Source organism: Lissotriton vulgaris, chromosome 11 (genome assembly GCF_964263255.1).
Source record: "Lissotriton vulgaris chromosome 11, aLisVul1.2, whole genome shotgun sequence".
NCBI classification, from domain to species: domain Eukaryota; kingdom Metazoa; phylum Chordata; class Amphibia; order Caudata; family Salamandridae; genus Lissotriton; species Lissotriton vulgaris.
Window position 1 is genome coordinate 96,712,847 of NC_141699.1, and position 24,645 is coordinate 96,737,491.

Here is a 24,645-nt window from a genome sequence, read left to right on the forward strand (position 1 = left end):
TAAAACTCCGCTGCTGTGTTTCCAAGCAAGTGACTACTTTGTCACTTTGGTCCAAGACTGGATTCTCCCCCTACGCGGTCCTGGAAGCCTAGATAGGTAACTCATCGCATCTGCTTAATTGCTTCAGCTGGATCTTCGCTCCTCTGCATCTTTTCAGAACTTGCCGGCTCCCTTTCTTGGGACTTTGAGATCCTGGAGTAAGAGATAAATCACAGCCTGACTCCTGACTCATATACACTAAGCGATTCTTTCTGTGAGACCTGTATGAACCTGGTAAGCAATCCGTGTCTCCCTCTTCTTGACAAAGACCTAACCATCAGAGCTCCTGCAGCCATGCATGTTGAATGAACTGTGGAGCAAAGGCATACAGCCCTGCTTAAGCTGGCCTCCCTTAGTGCCCAGCGATTATTTTCCTGAATTAAGTGTTAGAGCCAGTTCACATACTTTATCAAGGCGCTCACCTAGCCCCTCTAAGACATATTTGCTTCCTGCTAATGACAGGATAGCCAGGATGTCAGACGACTGAAGCATGTTAAGTGGGACCTGGCCAAGGTGGTTAATAAAGCCATAAAGAAATGAATTAAAAAGCTAATTTGAATATTTTAATTGTGGTTCATTCATCTGAGGTGCAGTAGATCCAGCATTTCATTAGCTGTTAGGCAGCATTTAGCATCAATGGTTGAATGTAATTCCTAAAATGTACACTGACAACAAACAAAAAAGTCTAAGCACATAATTAGAGTATGTTTTACACAACAATATGTGTGTGGGGAGAAAGTCCCACTTAATAGACATTGCACCTATTTATACGATGATTTCTTTCTAGTGCTGAAAACAGACGTACACGCAGTCCGACGTTTTTCTTGGTAGTCTTAAAACACCCATACGATTGTGCGTCACTCTCTTATCTTTCCTCTAGTGTAAGAGGAAGAGGGGCCTGATGCAGATGGAGTGGGTTCATTCATAGTCTAGTTGATGGCTTTCCTCTGCCTCTTCAGTGAGGGTAGAATTATTTGAGCTGGGCACTCTGAAGTGTGGCAGAGAGTTGTAACTGCAGTAGGCTGTGTCCATTCCTCAGTTGGTTTTCTTTGACGTTTAGGTGCGAGGGGTCTTCCTCTGGGAAGAGAGTGGTTTATGGTTCCTGGTTCGAGGCCCGCTTCCTCTGCGGTTGACATGGATGCTTCTTGGTGCAGCTACATTTTTAACCAATTGTTCCCTCCACTGTGTGAGGTGCAGTTGTCTACTCCCATCCTCATCTTTCAAGGTTCATGATGAGGTATTCTTAGTGCAAATTCACCCCCCCCCCCCCCCCCCCCTGTGATGGAGGGAGGCATTCTTTATTGCAGGTGGATAGTTTTTATACTTTTAACTCCTAAAGTCAGGGGGAGTGGATACTTTCTTCGGCTGCTCAGACCATCCTGGATCTGTGTTTCCTGGAGAGGCCTGTGTTTTTGCAAAGTATGTTGTGGTTCCATATTCATCTTGTAACAGAGGAAGGAAAGAATGATGGAAGGAGCAGGAATATTGTTGATAAATTATCATCCAGCTAGGAAGGCAATTCATCCTCTGTAGTCTTTTCTGTGGCTTCGTCTGAGTAACTGTAAAAGAAAACAGAGACTGGATTCAGCCTGGGTAGACCACACACTAAAGAACAGGGTGGAGGAAAGAGGGAGTAAGCACCGCCAAGTTAGGCACTTCCAACTAGATATGCGCATAGAGCTAACACTAGAAGAAAGAGGTGGGGGCACAATTAACAGTCACCATCAACAATGGAGAGAGAGAACACATTCCTAAGTGTCTAAATGTAAATAAATGTAAATGTGGGATACTTGTAAAGCGCACTGTTACTCTAACCGAGTGTCCTGGAGCTGCAGACCGCTGGGGAACCCATCCTGGTTTTCCCTGTGAGATGGTCCCTTTCTGGGTATCTCCAGGGTGAAACCAGGCATCCCCGGCGTCTGTGGGGGGCCGTTGTAGAGATGAGGAAGCTTAATGCCTAGAGTTACCGAGTGTGTTCCCTGGTTAGAGTATGACATGAGGCGAGAATTATCGAGTCCGTTGACCCCTGTTCCACGACCCTGCCGCGTCGGGAATTGAACCCTGGTCCCGGGCCGTTCTCTGCTTACAGGTCTGCCGCCTCTAACCAGTGAGCCACACCTCTTCTAAAGAATTGTATACAATAATTTACAGGATACAGAAAATTACCTTGAATTCTTAAATTTGATTTCAGGTACCTGGGAAGCCGTAGTCAGAATCCTCATCTAGAACCCCAAATTGCAAAATTACTGGGTAGTCTACAGGGCAATGCATGACCTCTCATGGTGAATTATGAGGTTCTCTCCAGAGCGATGCAGTCAGAGCCCTGAGCTGAACGCCCTGTCTGCAACAGGGATATCTATTACAAAGAGTCGACAGGTCAGAAGGAAGAGGAGGAGGTTTAGGAATCCTATACAAAAATCACTATCAATGCAGGATCAATGCAGGCTCAATATCAAATTGCGAAAGCATGCAATTCGCCCTCGACCTCTCTCCTACGGCGACCTTCTCAGGCATACTCATCTACCGCCCTCCAAACCAAATGGGAGATTTTCTCGACTCTCTACAACTCAAAGTCGCTGATTTAGCTGTTATTAGCCCACACCTCACCATACTAGGTGATGTTAATATCCATCTGGATAATCCAGATGATCCCTCAACTAAAGCCTTGCTAGAGAACTTAGAAGCTATCCAACTCACACAGAGGGGTTTCGAACCCACACATGAGAAAGGACACCTTCTGGATGGAGTGTTTAGCAACGATCACAGACTAGAGGTAGGAACCCCTATGGCCCTCACATGGTCTGACCACTACTTGGTCCCGCTACGGTGGCTACACACTGCCTCTGTCCCACCACCCCCACGTACATTGCTTCAAGGAAGAGAATGGACTAAGCTCTCTGTCGATAGGTGGACAGATGCCCTACTTACCACCACCCCACAAGCTACGGATGACCCAACACTATTGTATGATAATTACTCCCAATGGATCTCCAAGGCCCTTGATTCTGTGTTACCAATAACAACACTAAGGGAAAAAACTAAATCTAAGGCATCACCATGGTACACTTCCAAACTCAAAGACATGAAAAGACACTGTAGGAAGCTAGAAAGATCTTGGAGGGCTTCTCGCAGCAGCTCAGCCAAAACAAACCATCATGATGCTATAAAAGAATACAAAGCAGAGATTAACTCAACCAAAGCCCGCTTCTTTGAAGATAAAATTAATAACGCCCATAACTGTCCCAGAGAAATATTCCAAATTGCAAAATCTTTAATTGACACCCCATCCACTCCCCAGGATCCCAGCAAAGCACAATTCCGATGTAATAATCAAGCGGAATATTTTTACAAAAAAATACAATTAATCTCTTCAGCATTTGTGGCTCCAGATATAGCTGACCTTGAAGCAACCATGCCACCCGGCATCACATCTTACAGACTAGAAGAGTTTCCCCCAGTAGGAGTAGACGCTCTGGAGCACATTATGAGGAAAGTTAAATCAGGATCCCCAAGTGATTCCGCACCACCCTGCCACCTAAAAAAGATCACAGATACAATACGGCCAGTTATACTCAACACCCTTAATAATTCCATCAGTACCGGCATAGTCCCTACGGCCTGGAAGGAAGCTCAAGTACGAGCTCTCCTGAAAAAACCCTCCCTAGATCCAGATAATATGGCCAACTACCGCCCTATATCCCTGCTTCCATGGGTCAGCAAACTGCTCGAGAGACACATCAATATATCTCTCACTCAATACCTAGAATCAAACAATATACTCCATGATTCTCAGGCAGGTTTCCGCCCCAGGCTGGGAACGGAAGCAGCTCTTCTGACTGTGACTGAGCTAGCTAGGAAACAGATGGACGCAGGCGGCACTACAGCAATTATTTTGCTCGATCTAAGTGCCGCTTTCGACACTGTGAATACCATCATCCTCATCCACCGTCTCAAGCAAATCGGAGTATCAGGAACAGCTATACGCTGGTTACAATCCTTCCTGGAAAACCGTTCTTTCCGAGTAGGATCGGGTACCACACAATCCAGGATATGGCCTCTTGATCAGGGTGTGCCTCAGGGCTCGTCCCTGAGCCCCACCCTTTTTAATATATACATGCTCCCTTTGGCAGACATCGTCCATTCATTTGGCCTGGAGTTAGTCACATATGCTGACGATACTCAACTGATCGTCTCCATGAACCAAATCACTGCCTCCCCACCCAGTCTTGAGAAATGTTTAGTGGCAGTTAATAAATGGATGGCCAGCTCCCACCTGAAACTTAATGGTGATAAAACGGAGCTTATGATTCTTGGAAACCCAAACATTTCCTATCCGCTCCCGAACTGGCCCCCATGTATGGGCACCCAGCCTCAATCCAAACCCCAAATAAAGAGCCTAGGCATCTGGCTTGATGCTAATCTCAATTTTAACCATCAAGCAACGATCGTATCGGCCACCTGTTTCGGTATGATGCGTATGCTTAGGAAAGTACTACCACTTCTCCCTCCACAAGCCCGCAGGATCATGGTGCAAGCCATTATTCTGTCCCGTTTAGATTACGGGAATGCATTGTACCTAGGGGCCCCGGCGACTACAACAAAGAAGCTCCAAGTCACGCAGAACGCAGCAGCCCGCCTCCTGCTGGGCCTTAACCGGCGGGACTCAGGGACTGCTGCTCTAAAAAAACTCCACTGGCTACCCATCAAGGCCAGAACACTGTTTAAATCAATGTGCTTTATGCACAGAGCTATGTGGAAGGAAGCGCCAGCAATGATCTGTTCGTTGGCCACCCCATACCTTCCCCGCAGGTCGCTGCGCTCCAGCACAGCCTTTCTGGCCACCGAGAACAAAGCTAAACGTGCCAGATGGGGAGGCCGTTCCTTTTCTTGGAATGCGGCCAAGGCCTGGAATGCTCTGCCAGTCTCCCTGCGTGGCGAACCCAATCTCTTAAAATTCCGCAAGGAACTGAAAACCCTCCTTTTCACGTAAACTTCACTACCCTCACTTGTCCCCCCAGTCACACTCAGCGCTACGAGGCCTCCGGGTAGTCTGCGCTTAATAAAACCCAATTAATAATAATAATAATAATAATAATTACTGGGAGATGCTTCGGGTAGTGCAGCTAGATCCTGAGATGTAACCCTCATTGGAGAAATAAAGAGTTGCCTGTGGGACAATGCAGTGAGAGCCCTGAGCTAAAACCCACAGCAGCCCAATTAATGAGATCTAAGGTACAAAGCAGTCACAGCCACAAGCTTTGAACTCCAGCATTACTGAAGAGTGTGCTGGGGGAGGAGGACCAATGCAGCAAGATTTTTAAACTACCCCCCTGGTACCTACGACTTTCGGTATTCACAAAGGGCATTTACGCGTAGTAAAGTTAGACTTTTGTCTCCTTTAAAATTAAGTTTTGATCTTAAGTTTATCTGAGACCAAGGCCTTTTGGTTTCAGTTAAAGTTAAAAACAAAACTTAAGTTTAACTGATACAAAAGTCTAACTTTATAAGCATAGTCAAAGTAGGGATACCCACACATACTAATACAGTTGCACTACTACTAATGGTGGTGGAGGCAGTTTTCAGGGACCTGGCTTGCAAAAGGGAGGATAATGGGTGCTAATGCTCAGCATGGACTGCAAAATATTCAAACTCATTGGCCATAAATGCCTACCCTGAATAACACATAGTGGACAAGCATGCAAGGAAGCAAATGCTATCATCAGGTTTATTGGGGTAAATGTTTTAAAGAATGGGCCAAATGTCAAATAAATTTGTTAAAAGTCAAACATTTTTCAGGAGGTTCTAAAGGGGCACCTGCAAACATTCCCATTCTTCATTCATGACCTCTTCATCAATACATTAAGAAAGGTTCCTTTAGTTGAAAGAATAAGTGTCCCAGAAATCAGCAAAAAAAACACTTAAATAGCATCAGGGAATTTTTGCATACGGACCAATTCTCTCCCCCCACCGACAGAAGGTTATATTCATAAAAGGGGAGCTTTGCATTTCAAGTACAGAATCCTCGTCTCTGAACAGCTGCTTGTCTGTTTTTCAAAGCAAACACTTTGGCAAAAATGTTGGGGCAGAAACTTCAGACGCCCCAAAGCACCTTGTTAGAGCTACATACCCTGGGGTGCAGTACCACCCCGCGCTCTTCACTACCACCCTTGGCAAAAAGGAAGTCTCAGGAAACTCTTCGCAGTTTAATGCACATGCTATTGCCTCTCTACACCAAAGTGTCGGTCCCCAAATACCAGAATTTATTTTTAGTCAGTAAACCTGCCTCCTTATTCCTTGGCACCCTGGGAACTGACCTTGCGGCTCCTTGAACCTCTTGCAAATGTTTGCTGATGCATTTCTAAGTGTATTTTATCCAAGGCTGTGCAGCATGACAAATCAACCTATTCAAGAATAACATAATATAACAAGGGGCATTATGGAAAGATGCGGCAGAGGCCTCTTGAAAAAAACAGGTATCTTATTCTAGATAAAGGTGATACAGTCACCCTACTCACCGTGAGTCTCTCCTCCTAACTAACTGCTACCACTTCCACCACTTCAATAAAACAAATTCTATTGCCATATTCTGTGTTCCAGAATGGTAGATACAACAGTACCTCACTCTGAGAATGAACATCTCTCTAAGACTATTCAACACACCCCGAAACCGGTCCCAGGATGCTTGTGTCCGGTTCAGGGAAAACCTGGCTTGGCAGTTCGTGCTGGACTGTTCCCATGTTGAACAGGGTCAAGACTGATTTGCATATGGCTGAGTCTGAACTGGGGTGACGAACTGAGCTAAACAATGATGATGGATTCAACCCAGATCTGTGACTGGGGGCGAGTGTCTGAAAAGTTTCAGCGCTCCGTCCATCATCTCCATCCACAAGACTTGTAATTTGAATTGATAATCTAATATTTTTATATTTATTTTGGGACTTTGAAGCAAATATATTTGGATGACCTGCAATTTGAATAATATTGCATTGTTAAAATTGTACTCTTGAATGTTTGATTATTTTATTTACAGTGCTCAGGGAGGAAGTGTCACATCATCTCCTTGTGTTTGCCCTAAGTTGGCAGGATGTGCCCAGATATGGGTCCCTTGTTCACTTTGCCGCTGGATTCAAGCTAGCTTGGCTGATAAGGGGTATTAACACAAAATCGGCCCCAGGATGCTTGTTTCCGGTCCAGAGAAGACGTGGCTCCGCTTGGCAGTTCGTGCTGGACTGTTCCCATGTTGAACAGGGTAAAGACTGATTTGCATATGGTTAGGTCTGAACTGGAGTGGCGATGTGAGCTAAATAACTATGATGGTTTTAACCCAGATCTAATAGTGACTGGGGCGTTAGTGTCTGAAAGGTTTCAGAGCGCTGTCCAACATCTTATTGTATTTGCATTTTTCAACACACTCTACATAGCTGTGCTCTATTTTAGTATGCCTGGGTAAATATGGAAATGCAAATTGATCTTTTTCAAAACATAGCTGATCTGACACATTTGGAGTATGAACTGTCCTCCATGTTGCAGGATATAGTTTTGTTTGAGTTACGATGCAGTGATGCTGTCTATGTTAGGTACATCAAAATTTGCAATCATGAATTTAAACACTTGAGTTATTTTTTACCAAAAAGTTGTACATGATTTCAGGAATCATGGTTTTGTGGGTTTGTTGTAGTAAAATCACAGTTTTATGGTATATAATTTCCAGAACGTGTGACGTAGAACACTGCTGCTTTATTGGTGGTGATCAGCAATGAATAGTCGGTTTCTTCCTAACCAAAATGCTGCTCAACCACAACTGGGCACACAGTTCTGTTATCATTATATGTGATAGGACTGTCTTACATACCCTTCTTAATCAAGGTAGACTTCATGTTGTAAATATTTTTTTATTACTTAAGCACTATTTTACCTGAATCACAAGGGTATACTGAGCATGCAAATGAAATAGTCATCATAACTCAAATCTGTTCACTCACAAAAACACTCACAATTCCTTCTGTCTTTATAATAATCTGCAGGAAATTATCTCGTATTTAAATAAACTTCAGCATATGCTTTTTCCAGAGTCATTTGATGTCACTTTCCGTGACGGCATCGAGTTCCAATATCACATGACATCACTTCCTGTGATTAGGCCAGATGAGGTCAATCTTTACCTGAAAATTGCCCACTCTTAACTATGGACATGGTCCGTCTTTATTACTGTATCTGTCCTCTCCAACAAACCACTATCCAACTTCACAGAGTCTAGAACTATGGTACTTATCACCTCCTGTTTGATCAAAGCCCTATCAGGCTTCTTTTGAAGTCCCCCTGTTGACTTCCTGTTCACGAAAGATTCTCTGCCCAGTCCACAAAGCTCTATAATGTTGTTTGCCAGGCAACCTTGTCAAATTGTCCATCTCTTATGTTCACTCTATAAGTTAAGATTGATTATAGAACTTAAAGTCTGTCAATTACAATTTACTGTCTACAGAGCGACGTGTTACAAGACATATGAAGGAAGGACCCTGCATGGGCAAACCTCATCCACTGGATCTTCATCAATGAATCTCATAATAGAAAATGACCTTTTCAAATTTAGTTATCCTCACTTTTCCGGAACACCATTTTTATTCTATTGACTCTTAGCAAAAACTTTTTCATATATCAAAGAGTGCTTTGTCAGCTAATTGCAGTCCTCTGCCGAATGGCTGCCTGTCAATCTATCCAATAATGTGAATGATGTATGTGATCACATGGTGCTCTTAGGTCACTGCTCAGTTTGTGATACTTCATAAAAATCGGAAATAAAATAAAAAACAAAATAAATGCCTAACGAGTTAATATAGAGAAAAATGCAGTCTGATGTCCTTTCCTCTATCCTGGTGAACTGGCATCCATGAGGTGACCTTATAGGTTACTACTGTTTGTTTCTTACAAAGGCAAGTGAAAATAGTTGGTGGTGTGGTGTGGGTCAGGGGTTGGGGTGGGGGGGGGGGGGGATCAGAGCAACGGATTGCATGTGTACATGCCTGCCTTACCCAGGTATGACTGCATCCTCTGGGGCAGACTCCATCTGATCTTCATGGGTGCAGCTGAAATGAGAGAAGTATAACTTTTTCATAACCTATCTCTACTAGCGGTTGAAGCACATTGAAAAAAGTAAGGGAACTGTAATGCTGTGCCCAGTGGGTGCGGGCGAGTAACCATGGGGCAAGGTTAAAAGGGTGGCTAAAAAAACAAAATATTTTTTTTAACTTTTTTTCGGTCTTTGCACCTTTATGTATGTACATATAAAGTAACACAATGCTTAAATGTTAAACATATGTAAGTTAAGTTAATCAGTGGTAAATGCACTATTGTAGTTTTTGAAACCTCTATTAGAGGTCTGTAACCAGAGATCCACAGAATTAAATCCTGGTTGGAGCAGTGGAGAACAGTTAGGGGCGTAACACAGACTCCTGCAGCCCCTTCGGTACAGGGGCCTGTGTTAGCGGTTTTTAAAAAGCACACACTTCACAGCTCAGCTGATAACTCCTTTCCAATACCACTTAAAACAATAAATATGTGTCATCAGGAAGTGTAAAGTGATTCCATTAACTAAAGCCAATACCAGCATCCGAGCTCCCTTTACATTTGCAGATTCACCCTTGTGCACATTTTCACTTCTTTCAGGTAAACAGGCACCCTAGCAAGAAGGCTTGTTTAGCTGTCTGTGTCATATGTCTCATGTAGGCCCATTGTTGTTTTCCTTATGTTAGCATGAGCACGATGCAGACTGTTCTCTGCTTTGTGCACGTTACTCTACAAACATGTTTTGCTTTGTGCTACAATGTCCCTCTACACAGACCATGCTGTTGTTTTCGCGTTCTGTTCTTTCCTGGGATTTAGTCTGAACATGTAGACAAGGTCAAACAACAATGCCCCTTGTTATTCTGTTCTGGTCAGGTCCTAGAACACAGACAAAACACGCAAGTGCTGCGGTTAGGGAATTTTGTCTTATAGGTATGCACAGATAGGTAACACACACACTTGGAGAGGGACACATCCAGGGAAAAAATTGTGACAGCACCTGAAATGTAGAACTTTCATCTGTGTATGCTAAGGTAAGGTACAGGGTCTGCTGCTAACACCCAGAGATCTTCTGATATATAAACCTTTTGCTTCTGTAGCAAAGGAAGGGAGGTTCGGTTACCCTGTCATATATAATGACAGCTCCTTTTATGATTTACGGACTACTTGCTATGCTGACTGTATGTGTTAGCCATTTTCCTACTTGTTGTGGCACGTATACTGCATACTAGAGCACAATAGTTAAAATAACTAATAACACAATGGACCATGACTTAAAACAATCTTTAACAGCAAGGGTATTAGGTTTGGGCCATGGCTGGTTAACTCACCTTTATGGGGTTCAGCGTACTCCTAATAATCTCCCAAGAAGATCTCTGGATGGGCGGACCCCATTCAAAATGCTCTTTGGCATCAAGATGTTTGTTCCGGACCTTGAAGGTTTAGACGTTGTGGCGGCTGCCGCAACCTTTGGCGTAGATAACCACTGTGCTGTCGTACAGGATCTACAAAAGTGTTGTGATGCTCTGGCTAAAACCCATTTGCCCTTGACTTTGCCTAAAGAAGCAGCAGTTCTGATTCCTGTTTCTGGCTGGCTCCCGAAAGTTGGTCATCTGGTTCATGAACAGGTGGTGATCAAGAAAGAATTTGGTCCCTCCTACCGTGCTCCTGTTCCAGTGCCTGGAGTTCAAGGTACCTGAACTGTGATTTTACCTCCATTGCCTGGATACAACGATAATCGCTTTGTTTCAATTGAACAGGTAAAGTTACACCATATGACCAATGCTCAATAGTATTCCTCGGGGTATCCCAGGACATGATATTCCTTTACAGCCTGTGAGCTCCATTCCTTCTGATTCTCCCCAGCTACCGGTATGGGATGTCTTCAGTTGACTGGATATCTGTTTTACCTTCTACACCATCCACATTGGACATTATTTATTCTGATCCACCGCTTGAATCCTCTACGGGACTGCAAGCCTCAAGTTCAAATCCAGAATCCCAGCCTTTATTGTTTCAGCTGAGTTCTTAGGGTTACTATATCGATCAAGATAATTTCTCTTCAGACAGGTCTAAGTTGTCTTCAGTTTTATCCCCACCACCAGCAAATATTTGTGTGGTAAAAAACACTTATCTGGTTCCACCTTGGAAGTATGACTGGATAGTGTTCTCCATGGTATTTCTGCTCATGTGGATTGGATTTGTGACTGATTTTTTTCTTTTGGTTAATGGCCACTACCTCCCAGACCTTTCTACTGCAGAACTTGTCGATTTCTCCTCGCATAAAGTGAAAAGAGACCAGTTCCTTGTTAACATATCAGCGGTCCCAGTTACTGATGAAATTGTATGGGATAAAGTACCATTCGATTTTTTTTTCAGTTCTAGGGAGTCCCTACAGATACCATATGTATTCTGTGTTCTTTGGGTGATGTAATAATACCTGGGTTGCAATCAGACGATTGGGAGGTCAATGCTGTGAATTTGTTGTTTTCTGAATTACAATATTACGATGTCTTTGACACTGAGGATTTATACCTAAATTCTAACTATGCGGGTTCGTTATGTTATCAACATTATGGACATCATTTGTTGTATAAAGTTAATGGACAGCTTCCCCAATTTAATTACACTCTGGATAATGTAGACAATGTGCTTACTGCTGTTGACAACAGCATTAATACTTTATCATCTAGCCTTTATACTTTGGATAATATTGTGTGTTCTGTTATTGACGTTGTACAGACTGAAGTGTCTACCTTGTATCATGGTCAGAATCAGCTTAGATCAGTTATGCAATTTGGTTGGGCAATGTAAACACTTAAAAATGGGCACGTTCCTTGGCATTACCTAAATTATTGCGCATTGTTCTTATCATTTAATTTAACATGCAAACAACAAACAATGTCTATGAAGGACAATAGCTATAGCATGCTACATGTAGAGAAACTTGAACAACTTCCCTTCACTGTAGCTAAGAGGCACTACGTAGTTCGGTTAATACACAGAGTTATCTCATTGCCAATCTCAATGTTTCAATTCACTCCCTGCCTGAAACATTTCCCGTAGGTATATATGAACCTCTTGGGAGCAGATATATATATGAGTTATGGTCCCTGCCTTTTACATATCGTTGTGAGCTAGCTGAAAGAGAGGTTTTTCTTACAGGGGAAGAATGCGACCCCACTGCCGGCCATTCCTTATATGTCAAAAAGTAAAAATTTGCGACGCCTGTAATGTTTATGCCCCTACTTTGGCTTATTATTTGAAAGGAACTCCTGTTCCCCCAATTATTCCCACTCTCACATTGCTTTCGAATTGCAGTGATCTTCTCCTTAATAAATAATCAGGACTGTTGTGGTCTGCTGGCGGTGATTCCATATGTGGTGTCTGTTTCCCAGGTAGTTACTTGTTGCAGCAACGTTCTGTTTCCCTCTCCACATGGGAGTGTAGATAGTTTGTTGTGGCCTTGAATCCCGACTCTAAAAAATAGATTTCAATGAGCTAAGCAGACTCAAAGCGTTATTATTTCAACAAGAAATGTCGATCACTTCAGCACTAGACCTTCGAATTGTAGGTGGTGAGAACGTCTAATGAAATACAATCAGTTAAACACAAATCTCCCCCAACATTTCGGGGAATTGATACATCAAAAATTTAATGCGTCTGATACCATGGGCCTGGCACACTTTTTTTAAATTGTGGGCTCTGGCCTTGTGACTTCTTTTCAACTATTTTTGGAGTAATCCCAGCTTTTATACATTCAATTTATTCCAGCGTATTTGGTGGGTTCCCAAGTTTGTGCAGCCTGCGTGTTTTTATCTTCTCCCGACCTGAGCTGAGCCCCCCTCACCCCCGAAAGAGCTTCCTGCTTTACCGTCCATTTACCTCCTGATCTAAATAAATGTTAAATGTGTTGAGGGTGGAGCGCGCACTGCGCTACGCGCCTCGCTGGTCGACGGCCCTGCCTTAGAGGTTCCGAGTTTTGCCAGTGCCTGCTGTGGCCTGAGTTCCACTAACTTGCCTGTAGGTGGGTGGGGGGAGATTAAGTCAGGATGGGGTAGGGGCTGTGTGGCTACGGCAACGTGTGCAGATTTTCTTTTCCACATTGCCAGTACCACGACCAAGCATAACCACCACAGCGGGCGCAGCAGCACAACACCACCTGACCTGCCACTGCCGGGGTACTAGTGGAGGCCTGCAGCACGCCAGCGGGCTGCCTTGATCGTGGCCGCTACCGCCAGATCCAACTCAACAGAACCGAGCGTATGGGAAGCCTCACTGTGCAACAGTGGGCCTACTGCTGAGTTTCAGTTAGTCCGTCGAAGGTCGGAGTGGCGCACGTCCGTGCCCGTTTGCTGAGGGAGAGACTCGTCTGTGCAGTCAAGTCTGAGGATACAGGCGGGCCGTGGGCGGCAGCTGGCCCATAGAGTGAACTGTACAGTGACAAGCCTTTCACTAAGTGACCGTGTCACTGTGAGACTCAGAGCCAGGCGAGTGCAAATCCAAATCGAATCCTTTTTTAGTGGCAGTGCGAACAGCTGCCTGCTGGCCCGTGCCTGGCCTGGGGCCTCTTTTCCCGTTTTATATGCTTTGACTAAAACAGAAGGAAGTTCCCACCAGGCCCAGCATAAGTGGAGTCGGCGGGCTTCACTGTTTGTTATTTTGGAATATTTATTATTATTCCAGGCATCTGGTGCACTCTACAGCTAAATGTTCTAAATGGCTGCTCCAACTTGCATTTAACATTTTCTCGCCCTAACAAATGGCGCTTCTCGCATCCTTGGTGGTCCGAGTGGGCATAATTTGCCGGTGCTATCTCTAAAAATTACTTTGCTACTCTGTGGGCCCACAAGCTGCTGTACCAGCCCCGGGATATCCCGTTTTCAGCAGACCGTTCCTATTCCAGCCCGCATGTTCTGTCTGCCACAGGTCGAGCTGAGCCCAACTCACCACAGACAGTTCACACAAGTCTTCACCACTCCTGACATGACGGAGAAGGATCCTGCTGCCCTTCCAGCCCTTACAGTCTCAAAGGTCCATAGACAATTTCTTCACAATGTCTCAATTAATAAGTGCTTAGTAGTTAAATAAATATTAAAGAGTATGAAAATCTACTCTAAATCAATGAATGCATCAATGTAGTAAAACGCAACAGCAAAACATATAATCAAAGGCAATTTATTCATTTATCGCGATAAATGAATACATTGCCTTTGATTATATGTTTTGCTGTTGCGTTTTGCTACATTGATGCATTCATTGATTTAGAGTACATTTTCATACTCTTTAATGTTTATTTAACTATTAAGCACTTATTGAGACATTGTGAAGAAATTGTCTATGGACCGTTGTTTTCTAATACTGTCTGATACCCACGTCCTAGACCTTTTGGGTTACCCCATTGAATTAATGCTTACAGTCTCAAGGCAGGTCAGCTGCGTGGCATCCAGAACAGAAGCACTGCACCACAATGCCAGGTAAGTTCGGGACTCACTTTGAATCTTCACTGTATTGCTTTTATTTAGGGCCCACTGTAAAGCAACGTGAATATAATTTGATTCCTTAAAATGATTGCAGTTATTGTAACACCAAGGTTTGTTCCACGGCATATTTCGGGAAGTGATGGCTACGTTATGCAGAAGGAAAGCAGCCAGACAAGGTATTCGACAGCCCTGCTGCTTCTGTCACGCTTAGCTTATTTCATACCTGAGGTAATAATTTAGAAAAGTAATGATGGCCATGTCAGGGAGTTGTTTTGTTATTTGAAAATTGGTGAAAGACACGTGTAGAATGCTCACCTGGGCACAAAGTGAGTATTGCTGCTTATTAAGAGTCAGGACGGTACAAAAGGGGGCATGATTGTATTTTATTTAGCATTAGACCTGCTCACTGCTACCATTTTACAACGTTATATAGCTGTGGTGCCCTTTTAGTTTCACTGGTATTGTAATTGCAAGTTTGTTTGTTGTTCCTTGAAAGGCCTTTTTGTATTTGTGTTTTATTGTAATAATTTAATTCTGTCGGGTATACTGTTGAAGCAGTACACCGCACAGGACAGTAACTAGGGTAACCCACCGAACAGGATGGTAATGAAAACATACAAAACATATCTTGTAGTAGTCAGGGCTGGGAAGGCCTTTTATTCCACTGGGTATTTCTCAGCAGCACTGCTATCTGAGGGGCAGTGCTGACGCGGAATAGAACATGCTGCCATTGATGCAGTCTGTGGTGAACGCACAGGAGAGACAGCCGGTAATAGTGGGGGGAGTGAGTGTCACAGATATATTTTATCTAACTTCCTGAGCCAGTAGCCTGCCCTATAAGTAAAGTTACAGCGCCTGAGCTTAGCTCAGCATTGCACTCACTGTCTGCAATCTGCACAATGTGGAGTTCATCATCAGTGAGGCTGGCTCAGGCTCTACGCTGGGGCCTCTCTCACATTCTAGGGCACTTCTATTTCTGGTGCTTTGCAGCAGTTTTAAGAAGTTCTTACAGTTTGTTATTGCAGAAATGGGTATCATTTCCGATATTTATAGGTTTCCTTCATCTTCATTGCTTTATTTTGCTTGCAAAAAAAGTGTCACTCATAGTCGTTGAATGTCACTCCTAATTACACTGAAATTATGAAAATGTTACACATAAGCAATCTGAAACCTTGGCAGCTATGGCCACAACGAGAGTCATCGCCAACGCCAAGTCGGCCTGTGGCGTGTTGAGGTCAGCTGGCAGCATCGATCAGCCTGGTTAGCGGCGGCCTGGCCTGTTGTGCTAGTACTGCCTAATCAGGTATCAAAGGCAGTGCAGGCATGCCGGCGAAGCCAGTGTGTCATGTCCCGAGTCCCTGCCGGCTGCCTACGCCCACAGGTAACGACGACGTACGGTACGGGGGGCGCCGGTACTAACTTTACCTGCAGCAGTGCTGCTAGTACTACAACAACAGACTGTGGTTGTCCAGTCACAACCATTTTCAGGCTTCACTGAAATTTGTGGGAAATGGAAATGAGAAAATAACTGGCTGACTGAAGTAGAGCTCACTGTTTGTGATTCTGCCAGTTATTTCTAATTTCTGATGGAATCCGTAGGGCCACCCGCCTTGTAATTCCTCGGCAGTAACACCCCCGGCCGGGCCCCCAACACTGCATACACACGATCACTGATCAGTCGTCCTGACCTAGATTGATGGAAGGTGAGAGAGTGTACGCACGTCACAATTATTCCAGCATCCCCACTCATCCCAGCAGCTTTTTCCATGCTCCCATTTCTCCTTGTGCCCCGAAGCTTTCACACCGTCCGCCTTGCCTTCTGTTATTTGGCATTGGTGTTTAGGATTACAGCCTTCTGGTCTCCGCTGCCCCCTGCCTTTGCCCCTTAAAAACTATTAGCTCCAGTCCAGCTAGCCTCTAAAACTTGCTAACTTGAGCTAAGCTGTTATGGTTCAAGGCTTGGCTGCTGCGTTCCCAGCCTCCTTGCTTCTTTTGGGAGTAGGTGGGGGTCTCACCAGTGTGAGTAGTGGGGTGGGGTCGGGAGTATCTTGGGAGCGCACTGGTGCGCGGAGGAGTCAGCTACCAAGAGCACGCCCACTGCTGCCGGCTACCAGCTACCCTCATCTGGAACGGCCACTGCCGAGGTCATATCACAGAATAATGGGGCATATTCCACGAGAAGACGTTATATGTATAAGGGTGCCTGCTAGACCCTGTTGAGTCAGGCATTGTGAGGTTGTAGTGTAGTTCCTATATTCCCAATAGGCTCTGCGCATTGGAATAACATAAACAATAGCTTAGACGTAGGACTGAGGTCGACTAGGTCTCTATTAAATATGTTAGACTTAATTGTGTATGCCAGCTAGCTCAGAGGTCACTAGAAACTTTCTCGAATAAACAAGAAGGCGTTTATCTTTCCTGACTAGACAAGAAGGGATTAGCTTCTGACAACCATATCACATGACAACTTTGTTCCCCCTGCAATAAGGAATATATCTCTAGAGTCGCGGAAACAATAGATAGCTATTTTACTCAGTCAATCAGGCATGCTTCGTTTCACCAGAAATGCAGAGAAATAGAGAGAGACGGGCATTTCCAATAAAATAATTATTTATTGAGTAGTCTTCTTTCTCATGCAAGAGAAATTAATTGCCACAATTGCAATACTTGTCATAAAGTAAAGTGCGTACAGTAAAAGGAGTATTATGAAATAATACTGTAAAAGCATTTATATGATTTCGAAGCCATAAGATACTTAAAATGGATAAAATACATACAATGATAAAATAATGACTAAACATACTCAACTGGTGTTTCTAAGATACGCCTACCCCAGTGTACCTAACCTAAGCCTAGTACGTGGGAAGGAGTAGATGAGTTACAGTTTTTTGCCAAGAATCTGAATCAAGAATTCTCTATGGGTCTAATCAGCTCCGTACCTTAGGTATAGAATGAAGGAGGTCTTGTATCTCTCTCTCAGGACTCGATCTCCCAGCAACCCGCGAGGGTGTCAGGGAAACACTGGAGCTGGATTTTCTCGGCAGGAGAAAAGATAGCGTCTTTCTCAGTGCCTCAGCAGGGAGGGTCGGCTTCCTTCGGCACTCGCATCAGCTGGGCGTCGGGCAAGTAGATAGCCGATCTGCTCCAAACCACCGTGTGTTGCTTAAGGCAGATGCTAGTATATTTATACCTGGAAGGTGCCAAGTTTGACGTAAGGTTGGACATAAGACGTCACTAAGAACTGGCAGTTCTTTCAGGACTCTCAGGAGGTCTAGGACAAATCAAAACAGAAGCATGGGGAATTCCGGGGCTGCTGAAGGCTTGGTTTGTTTAAGAACGCGTTGTACTTTCTAGGAGTCTATGGGAGTAGCCTTGCCGTATTTGGACTGCATTTGCTATGACTTAATATGGATATGATTCTTATGCCTTTATAAGGATATGATTTATTATAACCACATAAGGGCATAAATCGGGAATATCTAATTAGGGTCCTAGATACATTCACAACACCCACTTCATGTATAAAGTCCATCATTACTAAATACTAAGCAATACTAAACCTATAATGATGCATGTGTTTATCAGCCCACCCCAAAATACATAGTCTGAATTTGAAATGGTGTATACACGAAAAATTGAGTATAATACTGTACGTTTTCAAGCAGTGGTATCATTCAGATAATGCATATAGTGTACATTTAGAATGTTGACTGAATGAATCACGAAAATTACATTGCAGAAGAGAAGGTCGAGACCATTTCATCACATATTTATACAAGATTGTACATGTGCTAGAGGCTAAGTCAAAATATTGTCTCTAGATATTTTAAAATTAGAAATCTTGTTCTCTAAGAATAGTTCTACTTTAAGCAGAGTTTCATGTGCCAAAAAAATGGTAAATATTTTGGTAAGTGGGGAAAACTAATTTTGCTTTCAAGAAGAAAAATAGTTCCAATGTTTTTTAGAAGTTCTGTTTATCAAAACTGAAGGCCGAATTCAAAGTTCAGGGAACACTGTGTGCTTGCTATTTCAAATATTATTCTCTTGTTAGGGGAGAACATTACCTCAGATAGGCTGGTAAAAAATTTGTCTACAACAGTAGGTGAAAGTTGGGCCAAAGCCGAAAAGGTGGAAATAGTGCATATGTGCGATGCATTGCCATCATCAGTGTTTAGAGCAGCAATGGTCACAGAAGGTTGTACCTGTGTGCCGCTTTCATCTCGTACCTCACCGCCACCTAATCGTAATGGTGAGGTCTCAACGAATGCCGTCATCAGAATGGGTAGCTGCTGGGGACAACACGTTGCATGAGCCGTTACCGTACCAAGCAAAGTATCGACATCCATAGGTACTGCTGATGGAAGTGTGAGACAGCCGTCTAACACGCATTCTTCTCCGCAAAGCAAGCATCGTAGAACAGGGAAGATGCAATCTTGCCAGATTGGTCTGAATGAAAGAAACCAGGTTGTATTCAGATCTCTTAGCCAAGCCAAGCCAAGGACTTTAGTGATCCGCTCTCGGTATTGTACTGCTAGGATCGTGTCTTTCATTGTAGCCTGAGTTTTGTCTGTGACTTGACTTGCCATATCGGAGCAGAAGGAATGAAAATAAGATTCCTGATACGAGTCCCAAGATGAGAGGTAGGCCGTTGAACACAGAATGCACAAAATTCGGGAAGATGCCAAGAACTGCTTCGAAGGGTGATAGCAGTCCCGAAAAAATTGTCTTAAATACATGTGCGATGCCACTGGTATCTGACATGTTTAAGATTTGACTTAACTTTTCTACGACATGTACGGGGCAATTTGTTGATAATAATGCATGTATCTCTGCTGCTGTCCTTGTAACTTGCAGGTCATACGTTTCTTTAGACGAGGTTAAAGGCACAGTTTTTCGTAAAAGAATACTTCATTCTGCTTAAAGTATCAATTCGAATAGAAGAGATATACAAAGAAGGCCATATTGCCGCCTCCATGTCTGGTTTGCTGTTTGGATACAATACTTGCATACAACAAGTGACCATGGAAGTAACGCTCACGAGATAGGCTTTTCCTGGCACCATGCCACAACAGCTGTGGTCACTTATTATAACGTAGTTCAAGTTCAAGTTCAGAAATTTATATAGCGCACTACTCACCCAGAGGGTCTCAAGGCGCTTGGGGAGGCGGGTGCATTTACTTATCGAATATCCAAGTTTTTAGTTGCTTTCTGAAGGAGAAGTGGTTTTGAGTAAGGCGGAGGTGGGTGGGGAGGGAATTCCAGGTCTTGGCCGCTAATTAGGAGAAGGATCTTCCCCCATGGTGGATCTGTGGATGCGCGGAATTGCGGCGAGGGCTTGATTGGAAGATCGAAGTTGGCGGGTGGGGGTGTAGAAGGACAGTCTAGTATTGAGGCATTTGGGTCCTTAGTCATAGAGGGCTTTGTGTGCGTGTGTGAGGAGCCGGAATGTTATTCTCTTGTTGACGGGAAGCCAGTGGAGATCTTTCAGGTGGTTGGAAATGTGAGCTTGACGAGGGATGTCCAGTATGAGTCTGGCTGATGCGTTTTAGATGCGTTGGAGTTTTTTCTGTAGTTTGGCTGTGGTTCCGGCATAGAGGGTGTTTCCGTAATCCAGACGGCTGGTGACCAGTGCGTGGGTGACCTCCTTTCTTGTTTCAGTGGGGATCCAGCAGAAGACTTTTTTGAGCATGCGTAGGATGTTGAAGCAGGATGATGAGACGGCATTGGCTTGTCTGGTCATCGAAAGGGAGGAGTCCAGGATGAAGCCCAGGTTGCGTACGTGATCCGTTGGTGTGGGTGCGGTTCCCAGGGCTGGTGGACACCAAGAGTCATCCCAGGCTGAGGGGGATGAGCCTAAGATGAGGACTTCCGTTTTGTCCGAGTTCAGGCTGTTCTTCATCCACTCGGCTACTTCTTTTATTCCTTCGTGTAGGTTGGTTTTGGCGGTGTTCGGGTCTTTGGTGAGGGAGAGGATCAGTTGGGTGTCGTCTGCTTAGGAGATGATGTTGAGGTTGTGTTGGCGTGTGATGGATGCGAGGGGACTCATGTATACGTTGAAGAGGGTGGGACTGAGTGGTACGCCGCAAATTACTTCGGTGGCCTCTGATTTGAAGGGGGGGGGCGGACTCTCTGGGTTCTTCCGGCCAGGAACGATATGGTCCATTCCAGTGCTTTTCCTTGTATTCCGACGTTGCTGAGTCGTTGTATGAGGGTGCTATGACAGACTGTGTCGAAGGCTGCGGAGAGGTCAAGTAGGATGAGGGCAACTGTGTCTCCGTTGTCCAGTAGTGTACAGATGTTGTCTGTTGCTGCGATGAGAGCGGTTTTGGTGCTGTGTTTGGCTCGGAAACCGGACTGTGAAGGGTCGAGGGATTTATTGGATTCGAGGAAGGCGGCTAGCTGGTTATTGACGGCTTTTTCAATGACTTTGGTGGGGAATGGGAGGAGTGAGATGGGGCGGTAGTTCGGTGGGGTCTGCTGTGGGTTTCTTCAGAAGGGCGCAGAGTTCGGCATGTTTCCAGATTTCCGGGAAGGTGGCGGAGTTGAAGGAGCAATTGATGACATCGCGGAGATGGGGTGGGATGATGGAGTCTGCTTTGTTGAAAATGTGGTGGGGACATAGGTCAGTTGGCGATCCTGAGTGGATGGAGTTCATCAGGCGGATGGTGTCTTCGGTGGAGATTGAATTCCAGGCGTAAAGGTTGTTAGAGGACGGTGTTGGATCGGAGATGGGTGGAGTGGGCAGGTCTTCGGCCTGGTTTTCAAGCGGTTATGTATTTCGGCGATTTTGTTGTGGAAGAATGCGGATAGAGAGTCGCAGTGGTCTTGGGAGGGAGAGATGTCGTTGGTGCCGGCAGTGGGGTTGGTGAATTCTTTGATGATGTTCAATAGTACCTTGCTGTTTTGGGTATTGTTGTGAAGTCGATCCTTGAATGCTGATTTCTTGGTGGATCTGATTAGTTGGTGGTCTTCGCGGGTGGCGTTCTTGAAGGTGGCTAGGTTATCGGTGGTTGGGTTTTTCCTCCAGGCTTTCTCGAGAGTACGACAGGGCTTCTTGGATTTCTTAAGGTCATCGTTGAACCAGGGGGCTTTTTTGCTACCTTGCTTGATTAGATGGTTTTTCAAGGGTGCAAGTTCGTCAGCACTCTGGGTGATCCATTGTGTGAGTTTAGTGGCTGCTTGGTTTGGGTCCGATGATTTAGTGGGGGGGTTTTGGTGAAGCGATGTGAAGAGTTGTTCGGTGGTGATTTTGTTCCAATTTCTTCGCGGAATAGGTAGTGGGGGGTTGTGGGTCGTGGACTTTTTGTAGTTGAAGTGAACACAGCTGTGGTCCGTCCAATGGAGTGCTGTGGTGTGATCGAAGGTGATGTGCTTGCTGGAGGTGAAGATAGGATCGAGCGCGTGTCCGGCGTTGTGGGTGGGGGTGTCTACGAGTTGTTTGAGTCCTAGATTGGCCAGGTTATCCAGAAGTGTGGAGGTGTTGCTGTCGTTGTTCTTTTCCAGGTGAAAGTTGAGGTCTCCCAGTAGAATGTAATTCTCGGAGGGGAGGGCATGTGGGCTGATGAAGTCAGTGATATCTTCGCTGAATTGTGTGCGGGGTCCTGGCGGTCTGTAGATGAGGGTGCCTCTGAGTGAGGTTTTGTGGTCGGTGTGAATCTGGAAGTGGAGGTTTTCGGCGGAAGCGAGGTTGTCGTCGGAACTGGTCGTGATGCGGATGGTGTTCTTATGGACGATGGCGATGCCTCCTCCTGTTTGGTTGGTGCAGTCTTTTCGGATGATCTTGTAGGTGTCCGGGATGGCTATGGCGATGTCGGGCGCTGATGAGGCGTTCATCCATGTTTCTGTGAGGAAGGCGACGTCCGGCAATGTGGTGTTGAGTAGGTTCCAAAGTTCAATGTAGCTGCCGTTGGAAAGCTATCTGGAAAAAGGCTCTATCTGTGTAGCAGGGGTGCCGTGCAGGTGACATGAAAGGTTATTTGATGAACCTTCGCAGGCTCCATGCAAGTTAATTCCTTGACACAGAAGTGTACCTCTTAGTGACTTTTTACAGTTGTTACCACTAAGAAATACTTCTTTCTTGCCCCCACTCCAACATCTATGTGTATAAGGCAAATTCCAGGTTGACTTGTTGTATCCTTTACCCAACCTTTCATACAGGCCTGCTGGTTTATATTTTTGGCAGTATTGAAACTGAAAAGTTGTTTTCGGGATTGTAATGGTGCCATGTATTATCCATTCAATCACCGGTCGTTCTGACATTGTCAATGGTAATTTTTCTAGTTTTTCAATGCTCAGCACCATATAGTCTGCCCCTCTCTTTGCCAAAGAGATTTGTCTATCAGTAAGGTTATAGATAGAAAATAATGACGTTGTGTTGATTAGACACCATGGCACGTTGCCTGAACGCAAATTTTGTAACGTCCAGCCTAACTGTACAATAGAACGTAATTGGGACTGGCCATGTTGTAACATTAGCATATCCTGTTCTATTATATCAATAGCAGAAGATACAATGCTGTCCAGTGAATAAATTCTGGAGGACAGAGTCGTTAACCCATTGTCCACTACAGAAAGTGATTTTTCCAAATTAATACGATCAATTTCTTGTATTTTTTCTGCAGTTTTAATTTGTGTTATTTTCCAAGCTTCATTGTAAGCTGCGTATATACCGGCGTATATGAAACGCTTTTGGCACTGTTTGCGAGGTCCCAGTAAGAAATCTCGCAAGTCAGCACCTTCTTTAAGTAAAGTCAAGTGTTGCTTATTTTCGGGAAGTGAGGATTTCTGTAGCCATTCAAGGCATAGTTTTCCTACACTATAGGTTGTAATTATCCTTGGATGTTGTCTCTGGGAATATCTTGGGTCTTGCCTATTCTGTTTGAACCCCTGTATTTTGTTCAGGAATCTATCTTGACAGTTATTAGTGTCTGTGGGCCAGATCAACCATTTTTTCCAATCAGGAGTTGTTCTGTTTTGTTATAAAATATAGGACACGTCTAACCCCTCATCTGTAGTGTTATTTCTATCAGGCATAGGCTTTGGTATAGACGGGTTGTTTAAATCTTTTATCTTGGCTAGACCAAGACAGGTTGTTTGTTGAATGGTGTCATTCAGGAACATTATTTGTTCTGGGATCATGCAGGCTCTGAATAATGATTCTAAACCTTGTACCTGCCATTCTTTTGTACCCCAAACTGTTTTTGTCTCAATGTTGTTTTTCCAAAATTCAAAACCAAATGTAGACATTATTTCATAATTTTTTTCAGAATAAATCAGTTTAGTGTTTGTCAACATGTTTTTCATTCCTGTCTTATTCACAATTTTAAAATAAAACGTTTCTGGATCAGTGACATTAAACCCTGAGAAGTATGGGAATTTTTCATAAAATGTTTTCGAACTACCTTTTGGCGGAGTTGGACAATGTTCCCATTGATTGTAACTGAACACATTTCTAGGATTAGCAGATTTATGCAAATAATGATGCCCAAATTGATTGAAGCAATACATTTCTTCATAATTCGATGAACCCTGCAAATAATCTTGTTCTGTAAATTTTGCTGACATCATATTATTAATATTTTCAAAGTCCCAATCATCAGAGAAAGTACTAGGTGATACAAAGTCACTTAAAGAAATCTTGAACTGGTGTGGATATTTCAAGAGTTCAACCGGGCCATAGATTTCGTAATCAGTACTGTCCCATGCTACACCACCAGGTATAGGAATGGCTTTGATGTTCACTGATGATAGTTCTCTTTTTTCAACGTGTGAGGATCTGTGAGGTTTTAGAACGAAGTTGATGTTCTGACTTGCTGTGTCCTTGTACTGTATTTTCCATCAATCATTCTTCCAAAACTTAAAACTAAGATGAGCCAGAGCAGGAGGAAAAGTACACCTAACACAATCCACAGTTCAATCAAGGGTGAAATCAGATATGTTTCTCCAAGTTGATGAAAGAGTTCTGTAATTTTGTCTTTGAAAGTTTTGTTTGCTGGCTTGTCTCCATGTTCACTTGGATCATCGAAAAAGTCATCGAAATTGATAAAGTAGCCAGATGCAGTTC

At 44.1% G+C, this 24,645-nt stretch overlaps 1 protein-coding gene across 5 annotated transcripts in view; it reads right to left on the reverse strand.

The window, feature by feature from the left end:
• Positions 1 to 589: 589 nt before the first annotated feature.
• LOC147679034 (uncharacterized) overlaps positions 590 to 24,645 on the reverse strand; it is a 463,018-nt gene continuing 438,962 nt past the window's right edge. For 3 of the 5 annotated variants that reach the window (XR_015300871.1, XM_086942772.1, XM_086942771.1), the window contains exons 7-8: positions 9,069 to 9,122; positions 590 to 1,598 (exon numbers count right to left, since the gene is read on the reverse strand). Coding sequence is in view for 3 of the 5 variants with exons in the window: in XM_086942772.1 (XP_086798898.1) it covers positions 1,547 to 1,598; positions 9,069 to 9,122 (106 nt within the window). In the remaining 2 variants the exon portion in view is untranslated. The remainder of the gene's footprint in view (positions 1,599 to 9,068; positions 9,123 to 24,645) is intronic. The other 2 variants (XM_086942773.1, XM_086942774.1) reach the window with 2 other exon arrangements.